At 48.8% G+C, this 13,806-nt stretch overlaps 1 protein-coding gene across 1 annotated transcript; it reads right to left on the bottom strand.

Moving 5' to 3' along the window:
- Window positions 1-373: 373 nt before the first annotated feature.
- On the bottom strand, window positions 374-12,064 carry DSTN (destrin, actin depolymerizing factor). The gene is made up of 4 exons (XM_041424085.1): window positions 11,854-12,064; window positions 3,142-3,449; window positions 2,825-2,901; window positions 374-1,731 (listed from the first exon to the last, which is right to left on the bottom strand). Exons 1-4 carry the CDS (start codon window positions 11,854-11,856, stop codon window positions 1,622-1,624), a joined length of 498 nt encoding a protein of 165 aa, XP_041280019.1. The 5' UTR covers window positions 11,857-12,064; the 3' UTR covers window positions 374-1,621.
- Between the last annotated feature and the right edge of the window lie 1,742 nt (window positions 12,065-13,806).

Here is a 13,806-nt window from a genome sequence, read left to right as displayed (position 1 = left end):
TGGCTGGGCTCCTGCTGCTCAGGCTGCAAACAGGGAGATGGCTCCCAGGACAGCCCTCAGCCAATGGGAATTTGGGCCCAAAGCCTAAAGGCAGAGAGAGGTGCTGTTTGGGAGCTGGAGCTGGCAGCAAACAGGGGGATGCAGAGCCAAAGAGGGGAACACACTGCAGAGACAAACCTGCTTTACCCCCAGACCCCGCCAGCTTCACCAGCTCTTCCTGCCAGCCTCTTTCCCCCCATTCCTGCTCCCCAGAGCAGAGCAGGGCAGCTGCTGCAGAAGGCACAGCAGCTCCCTAAGTGCTTACCCAGATCCAGCAGTGCCAGTCCCTGCAGGAGGGCTGATCCCGAGGCTGGAGAGCAATCAGTCACTGACCCAGGGGAGGAAAGCCCATTTATTTAGGCTGTTCAAATTTGGCACGCACAGAACATATCACAGTAATGCACTGGAGGCTAAGGGTTTTGGTTTTTTTTTTTCTTTTTCTCTACAGACATACAAGAAAACTCTATGCAACTCCCATGTACACATTACACAAAAGAAACAGCTTTAATCAACCACTGATGAAACATGGAAGCTTTTAAGATCTCTGTAGCTGGCACAGGAATGTTCTCTACCCCCCATACAAAAGGCATTTCAGGTCAAACTTTCTAGTAGGTGATATTACCATGCATTTCTACAGAATTAAAGAAGCTAACAGACAAAAAGCCCAGATCAAGCCATATTAGTCAGGCTGATTGGTTCTACTAAGTTAAATCAATAGTTATTATGGACAAATGGACCAAGTGACCAAAGACTGGGGCTGAAAATACCATTTTTAAAGTTGTGGTTCCTTTTCATTTTACTACCCATAACTGGAGAGCTCTGATATAAGAATCTGTATTTATAAAAGCCTCAGAAGCATCTGATCCACTAGTAAGTGTATATTGGAGAAAGGCAGTTCTAAATTAAACTGTGTCAACAGAAAAAGCAATTTCTATAGAATCACTCAGGAGGAAAGAGACCTCAAGACACTTCATAACAAGAAAATTGAACCTACAGAACAAGTGAACCTTTAAATATTATTACTGCACTGTGAGATTACAAGAGAGTGGATTAGGATTACTTCTCCAGAAAAAAGTGTGTCTGTTTTATGTCTAGCTTCATAATTAGGCTTTTTTAGTACAGCTCTGCAACTGCAAGCACCAAGAATTTAACCCAATTTTGGTGCTCACAGGTTGTTTCAACTGAAGTTAAACTACAGGTCTTAAGTTTTGTCTCAAATGGTTACAAGGGAAAGTTTTTAAATTTTGCTTGTTACTACTTGGAAAAGCGAGAAGAGGAACCAGATCATTCTCACCTCTCCACCTTTCATGATACACTGCTCAAATTTTTAGAGACTTTTAGTGTTAATCCACTGGGGACAGTACTGGGCTGGACAACCAATGCAAATATTAATACACCAAGATAAATCCTTAATTTGATTTATTTAGGGTCATTTTTACATACGAGCTACATCTCCAAAATCTACTTTATTCTACAAGACAGCTTCCCTACTGTTAGTGAAACCCTTGCCTAAAATGTTTGCTTTATATAACTGATCTATTAAAACATGGAATGCTTGTAGAGTTGTGGCACTGTATGACATCTACACGGGACTTCCTTCAAAAGCTACGACTAGGGAGCCTCCTAGCTTCTCAGCAATGCAAGCTCGGTTCAGGTCCTCTGGCCCATTTGCTTGGCATTCATGCTTTATGCCTAAAAAAAGAGGCAAAACACTCAGTAATGCAGTATTTCAACATGCTGGTAAGCAATCAAAGAAACATACCTGGTAGTAATATTAGAAGAAGCAATCCAGTCACTCAAGCAGACAAGTCCTGCCTTAGCTTAGGGAATTTGACGGTTTTTGCCTGACACGTCCCAGGAGACATCTGGCTGCACACCAAATGTCACTGAAGGGACACGAAGGCAGAAATTTGTCACTAGCTCAGTGCTCAGGCTGTTGGCCTTTCACAGCAGGCTCTTAGAGCAAATCCCTCATTTCTTGTGCTGCCTGGATACAGCAGGGGAGGGAGCTCCAGGCAAGCACATGGAGCGGGCTCACTCAGCTCCCATTGCCTCTGCAGAGGTGGCTGAAAGCACCACACTGCACACCTGAGAGGCAGAGACTGGGAGCTGGGCTACCCAACCAACACTGCTTTCTTTTCCTTTTTAAGGCTGGAGAGCCCAACCCATGTCTGCCTTATATGGTGAAAAGCATAATTTCCTCGGGATTTCTTTTTCTCAAAATTCCACATGTGCAGCACACAACACTTTCCCATGGCAGTTCCAGTCCCTGGGCAAGCCATCCTGTGAAGGCTGGCACTGCTGCACAAAGATCCTGTCAGTCTTGCACAGTGCAAGATTTTGGCCCAGTGCGGCCTGAGGAGCTGAAGAGTGCTACTGGCTATCAGCCAGACTGGCTTACTACAGCACAGTAAGTTTATGAGATGCATTTTAACAGACACAGGGATGAAAGTGCTCTGCCACTGAGGCAGCTCTGCACAACATCCAGTGTTGTGTTATGAACCTTATGGTTTCTAGCCTGTATGGTGCAGATGTGCTGCTCCATATGGTCCATCACACATTGCAAAACCTGCTCTTGTCCTGAGCACTGTCCTAGTGCCTCTGAAATTTTGCCAGATAATGTAAATTTGTGCCAGAGCTCCTTTTAGCTCTGTCATATGACACTTCACTTCTCACTAGTACCTCAAAAAAACAACAACAAAAAAACCCCCAAAACCTGAACTAATTAAGCCTTGCTGCATACTCCAGGGACACAGCAGTTAGGAACATGAGTTGTATTACATACCTTGAAACTTCTTTTTGATTGCATCCTTGGAGCTTGCGTAGATCATCTTACTTTTGAGAGGTGCTTGTTCTGGTGCCCTAGTGGGAGACACCACAGACAGTGAAATTAGTGACACTGATTATCCACCCCAGACAGAAGCAGTGTCCTACCCACCACGGACAAGTGGAACTCTCATGGCTCCAGAATACAGGCATCAGGCTGCCCAGCTCACTTTAAGCCTGCCATTTTCCCAGCCTGGGCAACACAAGTGCTCAGAGACCTCACCCTCAGAGCCTGGACTGCATGCTGGGAATGAGAGAGTTGGGAAGGTGGCTTACCACAAGAAAAACATCAGCTCTTCTTTTTTGGATTCCTTGGTCTCGAAGCTTGCATCATACAAGGCATAGCGGCAATCCTTCTCGGGAAGCATCTGCACAAAGTGCTTGAAAGGGTCGGTGACTGTCACTCCGACATCTCCCACCAGAATCTCTTTGCCTTCCTCCACAATAATGCACTTTTTGTCTGGACTGAGGCAGAAGATGACAGCCTTCTTCCTCTTCTTGATTTCCTCCGGCGTGGAGCACTTTCGCACTTTCATGTCGTAGAAGATACGGCACACCTCATCGGCCACTTGTACTCCGGAGGCCTGCAAAGACCACAGCAAACACCTTCAGGCCTTCCACCCCTCATTTTCCCAGCTACATTATGGCACTGCCTTAAATCCAAGGCTAGAAGACAATAGATTCTTGCAATAGTCACTTGTGGCATGAGAGTCTCATCAGAAAAGGCTGCAGCCCCTCTTTTCCAAAGCCAAGGAAAGAATCTGGAGTCTTGCTGCTGCCCACAGCTGGCTGCCAACCCAAAAACTATTCCAAAGAAGGCACAATCCCACTTACACCAGAACATTGTTTTGGGGGAGTTTTTCAGGCAAGCCAACCCCTTGTTCCCCGAGATTCATTTGTGGCAGATATTTTGGCATTACAGCAGCTTAATTTTCTTCCCCGTTTTAGGCTGGCTGGACAAGCCCACAAGGATCTTCTGTTCAAAGTTTCCCAGCCATTTCCAGCATGCTTGCTAGAAGCTTTAGGAATAGAGGTAAAACTGGCCAAATTCCATACCTGTCACATGGAATTAGTTTAGAGATCAAGGGAAAAGTAGTGGGGTACTGGGATTGCAGTGGTAGTTTTTAGCTGAACAAACCAACTTCGGGAAGTTGTTCTCAATTCAGTATTTCAAACAGAGAATTTGCAAGTCTTAACAGTTAAAGTCTCTTCTCTTCAGCACCTACTCCAGCAGTTTTTAAAGCAATATTTCTCCCCCACCTTGGAGTCAGCTGGGAAATTGTAGTGAGTGGTATTGTATTCCCCTGTGTAAGCTGGAACAAGAGGTGCACATGCAGCATTATCAACCTGATGTTAAAGGCAGCTGCACAGAATAAAGAGGACAAGACCTAGCAAGAATGACAGAAATCTGAACTGCATTTTCAGTCTGATGCTTTCCTGGGAATAAGACAGAAAAAAAAAGTGGGAAGTAGAAACATTTACATTTGAGTTTTGTTCTGAGACTGCACCAAGTTGGAGAGTTTAAAAGCAGCTGTGCAAGAGTGAATACTGCAAATGTGGGAAGCCAGCAGGCACTGCTGGAAGGACATCATGGCCACAGCAGTAAAGACCAAATTGAAGCCTGTCCAGTACTGAACAACTCTATCTGTTCAAAATGCTACACACAGGATAAACAATGAGATTCCTTTAGAATCCTGCTTCCTCCCTCACTGCTTTTTTGTCTTCCAAATTCAAATGACATTACTCACATCCATCTATCAGAAGGAAAACTGCCTTCCTCCCTCAGTGTAAACCACGACACGTCACTGCTGTGAGCACAGTCAGCAGTACCAACAGTCGGGTACAGCAGGTGAGACTCTCAACTGAAAAAGGCTAAAGGCTGTTCTTAAATTTTTTTTTAACTTCTCTTCAGCCCCAAAATGTGAGCTAAAGGGATTTCTTTTGCATTTTGAAGGAACAGCAGAGTTCAGCTGCAAAACCAGGGAGACAGAGGTGCAGGGGACCTGCTCAGTGCTCAGGCTGTCCTTGAAGGATGGTTATGGAATGGACACCTACTTTAATATGTGGGGGTTTTTTAAAGCCTTGATTAGTGCCTACCACAGAGGACCTCAGATAAGCTCAGATTCTCCTCTTTCTACCAACACCCCTCCTCCTGTAACCCTGGGTGGCTGGCATAGCCAGCTAACCCAGTGAGGAGAGGTGGCACGGCTGGCAGAATCTATTGCCATGGAGTTTGGTATCTAGAGCTCCCAAGTGCTGGTCACAGAAAACCAGGACAATCTCATACATCAGCAATCTGAGACAGCTTTTCTTTAGGGTGGAGAGCAGTGCTTTCTCAGGGTTTACCTAAACACAATGGGATCACCCTCTAGATTTACAGTGCATGGTCAGTCTGTAAGTGGTAACCTGTGAAGAACTGCTTGCACTTTCTGGGGGACAGGAGAAGAGCAATTCAGTCACCGTGCCTCAGCTGTGTGGCAGGCAGCCATCCCTCTGCCTATCACCAATAAGGTGAGGAAAGTACATGGAGAAAGCCTATTTCAGGACAAATTCAAGCTACAGTGCAAACATGGACTCAAAATGACTCATTCTGGTGTCACCTCCTCCATACAGAGATGCTGCACTTTGTCAGTGTGACTGAGAGCTAATGAGGAATAAAGGTCTTTCTCCTCCTGACCCTGTGCTTGGTGTGGGCAAAAGCCTCTTTGGGAAGACTCTAAATAACACAAAGTTAACCTAATAAAGCAAACAGTGCAGCAACTACAGGTATTTCATCATTCACTAAGGACAAATCCATAGTGAATTGAAGAGGAGCCCTTTCCTCCCCGAGGTTTATTTTCTAACTAATAGTACCTCAGTAACTGGCAATGGGTAGCAACACTCAGGTTTTAGTCACAAAGCCCTTCAAGGTTCTGAACTGCCATGGAAATGAGGCTATTTATAATGAAAAAGCAGTACATGTCACCTACCTCTACCTTTGTCAGTTCTTGAGCTTTGCTCGAACACAACAACAAATAATTCATGTTAACTTTGAAAGCACAGGTTAATGCTCAGCTTAGAGCCAGAAGCAGCAGCAACAGAGCTGCAGGTTGATGCAAACTGTGCAGTCATGTGCATTTGCTTGTGCTACTACACAGCCAGAAACATGCCTCCAAGTCAGGAGACAAGTTGTTGCTTTAAAAAGAATCTGAATACTGCTGGCAAGTCAGTTCAGATTCCAAAAAAGCAGAAAGTATTTAGTCTGAACACTAAAAATTCACTGTAAAACTTCAGCCGATAACTGGGACTGACCAGAAGCCGAAGGGACAATAGTGACAACTGTATTTTTTTAGCTTTCCAAAGCAAAAGGCTGTTAGTAGCTGGTGCTACTCCTTTTCACAGCTGCTGTACAACCCCTGGATTCATCACACAAGCTGACTTTAGCAGCCATTGTGTTGCCAGGGACAATGCAGATTTGTTCCATCTGAGAACACCCTATAGCTGTGTTACAGTATGGGCTGAGGTGAGACAGTGCAACAAACCAATTCCCTCCGAAAGCAGGATCTACTGTCGTAACTGCAGGGCTCCCTCTCCAACCCTGGGCCTGTACCAGCCACAAATGGCTTCACAAGCATACTTAAAAAGGAAAAAACTCAAACCCCAGGCAGCTTTTGTTTTGAGGTAGCTGCAACCACTCTGTGTAGAACAGCAACAGGATGACTGCTAAGAGCACTGGAACAAGGAGAAATTCCAGACTCTAAATACATGTCCTCAAGCGACATTTTAACCTCGTGTCTGCTGCCTTGTCCAGAAGAAGAGCTGGTGAGAAGCCTCCACCCTCCCAGTAATGACAGAGTAAACACTTGTTAGCCTGGATTTTCCCTCTTTGGCCACTTATGGCTCTGCTCAGAGGATTCAATACAGCACATTGGTTATTATTTTGTGCATTGTGGCTTGAACGCTGCAGAGCTCCAGCAGCCAGCCTGGTCCTGTTTCTTTTCCAGGATGGAAGAGTTACCCAGCTCTGGACTGGCACATGGGGGCTGGTTCAGTGAGCAGCACATACTGCAGGCACTTGTGGGATCGTGACCATCAGCCAGCTGGTGACATTTCACTGTAGGGGACAGACCCTTAATTGCAACAAGGCAGCAGCAAGCAGGAAAGCCACCTAATTACCGGATGGGAAAACGATGCCAGGACAGCACATTCAGGAAAGAAGAGACAGAACAAGTTTCTCTGAGGCAATCAGCATAACTGAGTTCTCCCCCAGCACGTCCATGCAGCTGCTGCAGACACAGCACATGCCGGGGGCTGAGCCCCTCACCCATTATCCCGTGGCACTTCTGGCCCTGTCCCCACTGGATGTCACACAGCCTGCTGCAGGCACCTGAGGCAGGGACTGCATTCACTGCCTTGTCAGCAGGCTCTGCAGGAACACAGCAGCTCTTGTTCAGAGCCTCGCTCTTGCCTGAAGTGCAAAGCTCTGCATAAGTCCTGGGAGAGCACAATGCCCTCCCTCCACCACGCAGCCCTAAGAGGGAGCCTTCTGTTCAGCAAGCTTCCAACTGCAGGAACCAGACCCAGCTGCCTCCACCAAGAGCTCCCAACATTTTGCTTCCATTGCCAAGTAGCCAAACTGAAATTTCATCTAAACTGGGGAAGACTGAAGAATAAGCCAAAGCTTTCTCAAGGAAATCCTCACAAACAGAACAGCCATTTCAGGAGTGAGAGACATGACAGACACCTGATAAACTAAAACACAACTCTGACACAATGATATTCAACTTCTCTTTTGTTAGGAAGTGAATACTGTGAGCACCAGTGTTTTTCTTGAATACTTAAAATATTTTACCTAAGAAGAGTCTTTGTTTTCCTCAACTCTAAGACAGCTAAGACCTTAAACTAATGACTTAGTTTGCCTCAAGACAAGTTTGAAGGGCTAAATTTGAGTTTAAGTCTTGAGAATTTCACTGTTGGTTTTCCCTCCTGTGATTAGAGCCCAAGAACTCTCCATAGCGGTGCCTGGGCATGCATTATCTCCAGAGACATTCCAAGATACAGTTCTTGACTTGTTTTGTCTGGGAATCACTCACAAACATTGTACACATCAGGGTGAACTATCCACAGCTACTCAAGTGGAAACTTTTGCTTCTTGGAAAAGCATCATCAATTTTTTCCAGAATCTGACACCAAGAATGTATTAAAGCACGCCTTGTTTAATTGCAAGGGCAGATGTGAGAACACTGTGCTCCCATGTTTGCTGGTCACATTACTGGCATGTATTTGGTTCTTAGTTTCTTCAGCAAACCCTGTTTCCCCCATGCCTGGCTTACCCACCCTCCTATCTACCTCTGAAATTCCCTGCCAGGGCTGCCTGTGGAGCCATGTGGCATTTCCCTCTGACTCACTAATGTGTCATAGTACATCCCTGCAATAAATACTTTTCCAATTAAACCTATTTCCACCCAACTGGTCCGGGACAGCACCCTTCAGGAACAGAGCTGTCCCCTGCACTGCCACACAATGGAATGTCCTGGGCCATCACCAGCAACCTGAGAGGAAAACTAAGCCAAGGTAGTTGTGGGAGCACTCAGCAGAAAGGGAGAGCAACAGTCTGGCTGAAAGAAAGTTTTGCCGAACGAGGCCTCTGGAAAGGTGTCACCTAAGGCTGACAAGCCAACTGAAAATGTAGGCAGTCAAAACCATAAAGATATTAAATACTGCTTGGCTTTCAGTCTGTCTTCGGAGCACTCAAGAAAACACATCTGATGTTAACATCCCCGCTGTACTGAGCATGAATGGCAGCAATGCAAGGAGGACATGCAAGGAGCAGCTACTTCAACTTCATCCCAGGGACCAGCAGCAGTGTGGGAACACCAGTGACTTCAGGAGTCTGGAAAAGCCCACATTCCCTGCTTCCCTACAGCTGGACAGAGAGACACCTCCATTTACAGGGGACAGCCTGTACATCTGAAAGGCCAAGGTTTCAACTGTGATCTGAAGCCTGACAGGAAACAGAACTAACAGCCTTTTACTACTGTTGTATAAGAGGCCATTATTTGCACACCATAAACCAGACAGAAGTACAGAGTCATCTGCATATCACTTGCAGAAATATCTTGCCAGCTAGACTCAAGTTTTTATTTTGCATTATTTGGTCTCTTTTGGCAGGGGGAAGGTGTGCAGGAAAGAAATGAAACTCTATTCAGCTTTTATTCCCCTCCCCACCAAGAAGAAATGTTACTGACAAGATGAGAAGAAATGAGTAGGAAAGCAATTATTAAAAAACAAACAAACAAAAAAAACAACAACAAAAAAAAACCCCAACCAAACAAACAAGAAAAAAACTATCATTCGAATTCCTGAAGGTCATTTCTTCTGCTTTTAGCCAAAGAGGAAATTATCTCCTTCTCTGAGCCACCATGAAGTTCACTTCCAATTTAATTATCAAGGTAGGCAGAACAAGCAATACCCACAAAAGGCAATCCCAGCAACAGTACTGAAAAACAGGAAATGCAGTGGCCAGTAGCAGCAGGGCAGAAGTTTTGAGCAGCACCCATTCCTGTGTTGAAATGTAAGTTTTTAAGGTAATGCTGGTGTGTAACAGGACTCTTGCAGAAAATCAAAGTTTCTCAGAAACACATTCAGCACACAAATCAGCTGTTAGGAGCCTAAATGCCTATAAAGATTTTCTTGTGGCCCTCCAGGCACCTACACCAACCTAAAGCTTAAATGCCACCCTCAAAATCAGGCTTTGAAGGCCAGCTCCGGGCATCCCTGATACTTGTTACTGAGGGATCCTCCTCTCCCGAGGAGACTGCTGTGAATCCTGAACAACCAGGTGAGGCAAAGGCCGAGAACAGCTTCACAAGCAAGTCCTGGTTGTAGTCAGGCTCTCTCACTCGGGATTGCTTAGGTCAGCCCTTAAACTCAGCAGGAGCCTCTTGATAGTGATTCTGCCAAGGCGAGTAGGAACATGCCAGACATCAACAGCACCAATTGTCATGAGGCTGTTATCTTGTATGTGAGGCATATGTACCTTGTAATTACACAGATCTGGGAATAGCACTGACTAACAACCAAGAAAAATCATTTGCACGGTACTCCAAAGACCTTGGACTCATTTAATCCAGTAGCAAAGAAACTGAACATTGTGGCCAGACACAAAGCTGAAAATCCGAGCTCTTTTGATAGCAAAGGATGCCCTCCTGCTGGCACTACCATACTTTGCCAGAAGGCTTCCACTCTGCCCAAAACAAAGTTCATTTGGAGCCTCTCAAAAAAGCCAACCTAAACCCTGTTGCAAAAAGGAGATCACTATGAGAAATAGTAGTTTTGACTGACTTGGGAATTCCCTGGTTCCAAAGCAAGATGAAGGCTGACATGCTGAGTAGTCACACTTAACTAGGTTTGCATACTGCAGAGGTGGTAGCTGGCTTGTTGAGACAAGCCTCTTTTAAACAAGAGCTGCGAGTCTCATCAGACTTTTTAGCAGCTTCATCTGCAACTCCCATCAGCTCTGCTCCACGCTGCAGACCAGCCACAGATGCTCCAGCTTGGGGGCTGGAGAACACAGGGACATTAGTGGTACATCCTGTCTGCCAGCCCTACTGACCAAAAATTTATTTCCCGGATATACCACGTGTTCAATGAACTACTGGTAAATACCAAGGGAAGGCCTCAATATTTAACACCTCTAATACAGGTAAATAACCCAGGCAAGTATGTGCTGCTGGACAAGTGTGCATGACTCAAGCAAAAACGACAGCAGTTAAAACTGCATGAGCTAATAACTGAGGCAAATTTGCCAACCTCCATCTCCTGAGTTAAACCGGGATGCAAACTCTGAGCACGGGCAAAGCAAACAGAATGAGCCACCATGAAACTGAACACGCGTTTGGGCTATTCTGTCCCATTTATGCAAGGAGAGCCCTAACACTTTTCCCTTTTGAAAGCCAGGAAACACAAGCAAATCGGTGCGGATCCTTAATACTTTTTTGTTTCTTTGCTTCCAGCGTTATGCTTTGGATAAATGTTTTCAGCACTGTCCGGAGAAGCAAAACAGAAAAAAAAAAAAACCAAAAAAAAAAACCAAGTCCTTGCAGCAACTACCTCAAAATTTCAGCTTCCTCGAGCGGCCGCTGCGGCACCCTGTTTTTTACAATCAGCGATTCTCCACCGCGGGTTCCGCTTCCCCCTTTTGTCCGCCACCAGCGCTGCGGGCTCCGGCCGGGCCCGGCTGCGGGGGGCTCGGGCCGGCCCTGGGAGGGCCCGTGCTGGCCCCGGCTGCCCGCGGAGCCGCCGCCGGTTTCTAGGCCAGGCCCGGACCCCCGGGCCGTGGGAAGATGGCTCCCGCCGGGACCGAGGCGGCGGCCGCGCTTCCTCCAGAGCAGGGCAGCCCCCGGCCACGGGGGAAGGGCGGGCTCCCACCAACACCGCCCGGTGCCTTCCAGCGAGGCTGCGGCCCCCTCCCGCCCAGCCCCTGGCGGGGGCGCCGCCGCCCCGTCCCCTCCCGGCCGCGCCCTGCGGCGCGGGGAGATGCCGCGCACAGCCCCCCCCCACGGCCTTTTCCCGCCGCGCCCTCGCTCCTCACCACCCCCCCCTCCCAGGGCCGAATGGACGCGCCCGCCCCCAGCGCCTGTGTGCGACGCGGAGCGTACCACTACCTTACGGTGGGGGGGAGGGAAAGGAGGGAGGACAGTTCCATCGCTTCGAGGCGGGGTGGGAGTAACCTTCCGCCGCCTCATGGCGGGATGGGGGCGGGGGGGAAGGGAGGAGAACGGATCCGCCGCGTCAAGTTCAAAGGCGAACGGGAAGGACCGGGAGAAAGGGAAGGAGAAGAAAAAGGGGGCACGATATTGCCATGCACAGCGGCGCCGCCAGCCAGAGCGCCGGCTGGGATGCGGCGGGCGGTACCGCCGCCCCCCTCCCCCCTTTTTCCCCCAGGGATGAAGGCGGAGGAGGGAGACGGAGAAGCCAACGGCCCCTCCGGCGGCGCGCGGTGCCTACCATGGCGTCGGCGGGGCGCGGCGGGCGGGCGGCGGAGCGCGGTGCGGCGGCGGCGGCTCCCTCGGCTGTCTGGGCGCGGCGCGGGCTCCGGCGGCAGGAAGAGAAGCTGCGAGGGCGCGAGCCGGGCGGAAGCGCTGCCGACGTCACGGCCGCCGTGCCCGGAGGAGGAGGAAGCGGTTGCTATGGCGGGAGCCCCGCGTGGCGACGCCCCAGCCCCGTGCGCACGCGCGAGCGGGGCGGGGGGCGGGAACCTCGTCGCCACGCAGGGCCCCGCCCTTGCAGAGTTAACCAATCACAGGGATACTCAGCGTGATTGATATGTCAGCCGGCCAATGGCAAGAGCGCTCAGCCGGGTGGGCGGGATTACCTGCACCAAGGTGTGCCGGGTGGGGTGCGGGGACGATTCTGAGGGCAGAGCTGGGGGACTCGGGGATCCTGAGGGAGAGCGCGGGGGGCACGAGCAGGATTGGGGCTGTTGGGAGCGCGGATGGAACGGACTGGGGCGGGCGTGAGGGGAGCAGGGAGCGGCCGAGGGGGCGGCCGTGGCCGTGGGGCGGGCGGGGAGCCTGCGGGAGGAGGCGGCCGCAGCAGCCGGAGCGGCGAGGGGCGGGCAGCCGGGCGGAAGTGTGGGAGTTTTCTTTTTTTTTTTTTTTTTTTTTTTTTTTTTTTTTCCTTCCTCCGAGGGTTTTTCACTACCTACTTTGGTGCGATCTCGGGCAGGCGGTGCTGATTGGCTCGGGCTGCTGCGGCAGAGCCCGGCGCTTCCCGCCGGCACCCGCGCATCCCGGATCCCGGCGCCGCTTCATCCCGGCGGCACAAACAACGAGCGCGTTTGTCCTCGCAACAAAGGCGGCCCTGAGGAAACGCTGCTGCCGAGGCCGGGCCGCTCCGAGAAGTTGCTGGTCCGTGTTCATGGCAGTCCTGCTCGCCCTGACGAAAATACTCATTCCTTAATGTTTCTGGCGAGGTTCGGGCTGCTTGTAATCAGAGCACAAAGGCATCTGCTGATGGTACAAAATGTATAGAAAGTTAGGGCTTTATCACCGAATCCTGGCTGCAGGGATGCTCCCGGCTTGAGTGGATGAGCAAAAAGCCCCCAGCATCAAAAGCTTATTTGTTGAGTATGTGCCTTCCTGTAAGAAGGAAACAAAAACAAGACTCGATGGCGGCGTTTTCAGGCCTGGGGTGTGAGGGAACAATACTTCATTACAACTATCATGAAACCACTATTAAAGGTGTGAGCAATGCTTACACACCTTACAGTTTTCATCCATATTGCTGTTCTAGTTAAAAGAGTTTAATTTTTATTGGATTTATCCCCTGTTTTGAGGCTACCTCAGTAGATGCTCTTTGTAGATGTTTTTAGGCCTGTTCACGAGGGAGAAGTTGCTGAAGGACCCCATGCTGAAGATGGGTACATTGAAAAAGCCATCCTATTTCATTAGGCTGTGGAGCTGGGTCACTTACTCCTGCCAGGGCTTCCTTTTTTGCAAAAGCTCTTGCATCAGATTTGTCATGAAACTAGCAAAAAGGCCTACCAGCACAACTCACACTTTAACTGGCCTGAGAGGACAGTTCTTCCCTAGATCCCTTTCTGATACATTTAGTCAAGGAATGCTTAAATTTGACCCCAAATCTTGACTTACTTTGGAAGTATTAACAATAAATAAGCAGGGACGTGTTTGATATTTTTTTTCCCCCTTTTGAAACGTAGTTCTAAAACAAGTCAGATAAAGTGCCTTTGTAGTCGGGAGAGCTTCATTCCTGTCAGTAAGTTTCTCTGGACAACTTCTGGTCCTGCCTCCTGCTGTGATTGTGGCTTGCAGAGGAAATCAAGGCAGTGGTGGTCAGAGCCGTGTGGCAGTGACCTCCATCTCTGGAGGTGGGTAGCAGAAACCTGGGGCAGCTGTGCTTTCTAGTCTTAATCGATGTGGGTAATTGGCCTGTTGCTGT

This window comes from Onychostruthus taczanowskii, unplaced genomic scaffold, assembly GCF_017590055.1.
Source record: "Onychostruthus taczanowskii isolate IOZ18803 unplaced genomic scaffold, ASM1759005v1 scaffold80, whole genome shotgun sequence".
Taxonomy (NCBI): domain Eukaryota; kingdom Metazoa; phylum Chordata; class Aves; order Passeriformes; family Passeridae; genus Onychostruthus; species Onychostruthus taczanowskii.
Note: the sequence above shows the minus strand (reverse complement) of the source record. Positions and strands in the feature narration are given on the sequence as shown.

Excerpts from the sequence above, each read along its gene's own strand:
- DSTN (XM_041424085.1), bottom strand. Across the intron at positions 2,902-3,141 it reads GAGCTGATGTTTTTCTTGTG|GGCACCAGAACAAGCACCTC; the intron begins GTAAGCCACCTT and ends GTCTCCCACTAG. Across the intron at positions 1,732-2,824 it reads AATCAAAAAGAAGTTTCAAG|GCATAAAGCATGAATGCCAA; the intron begins GTATGTAATACA and ends CTCTTTTTTTAG.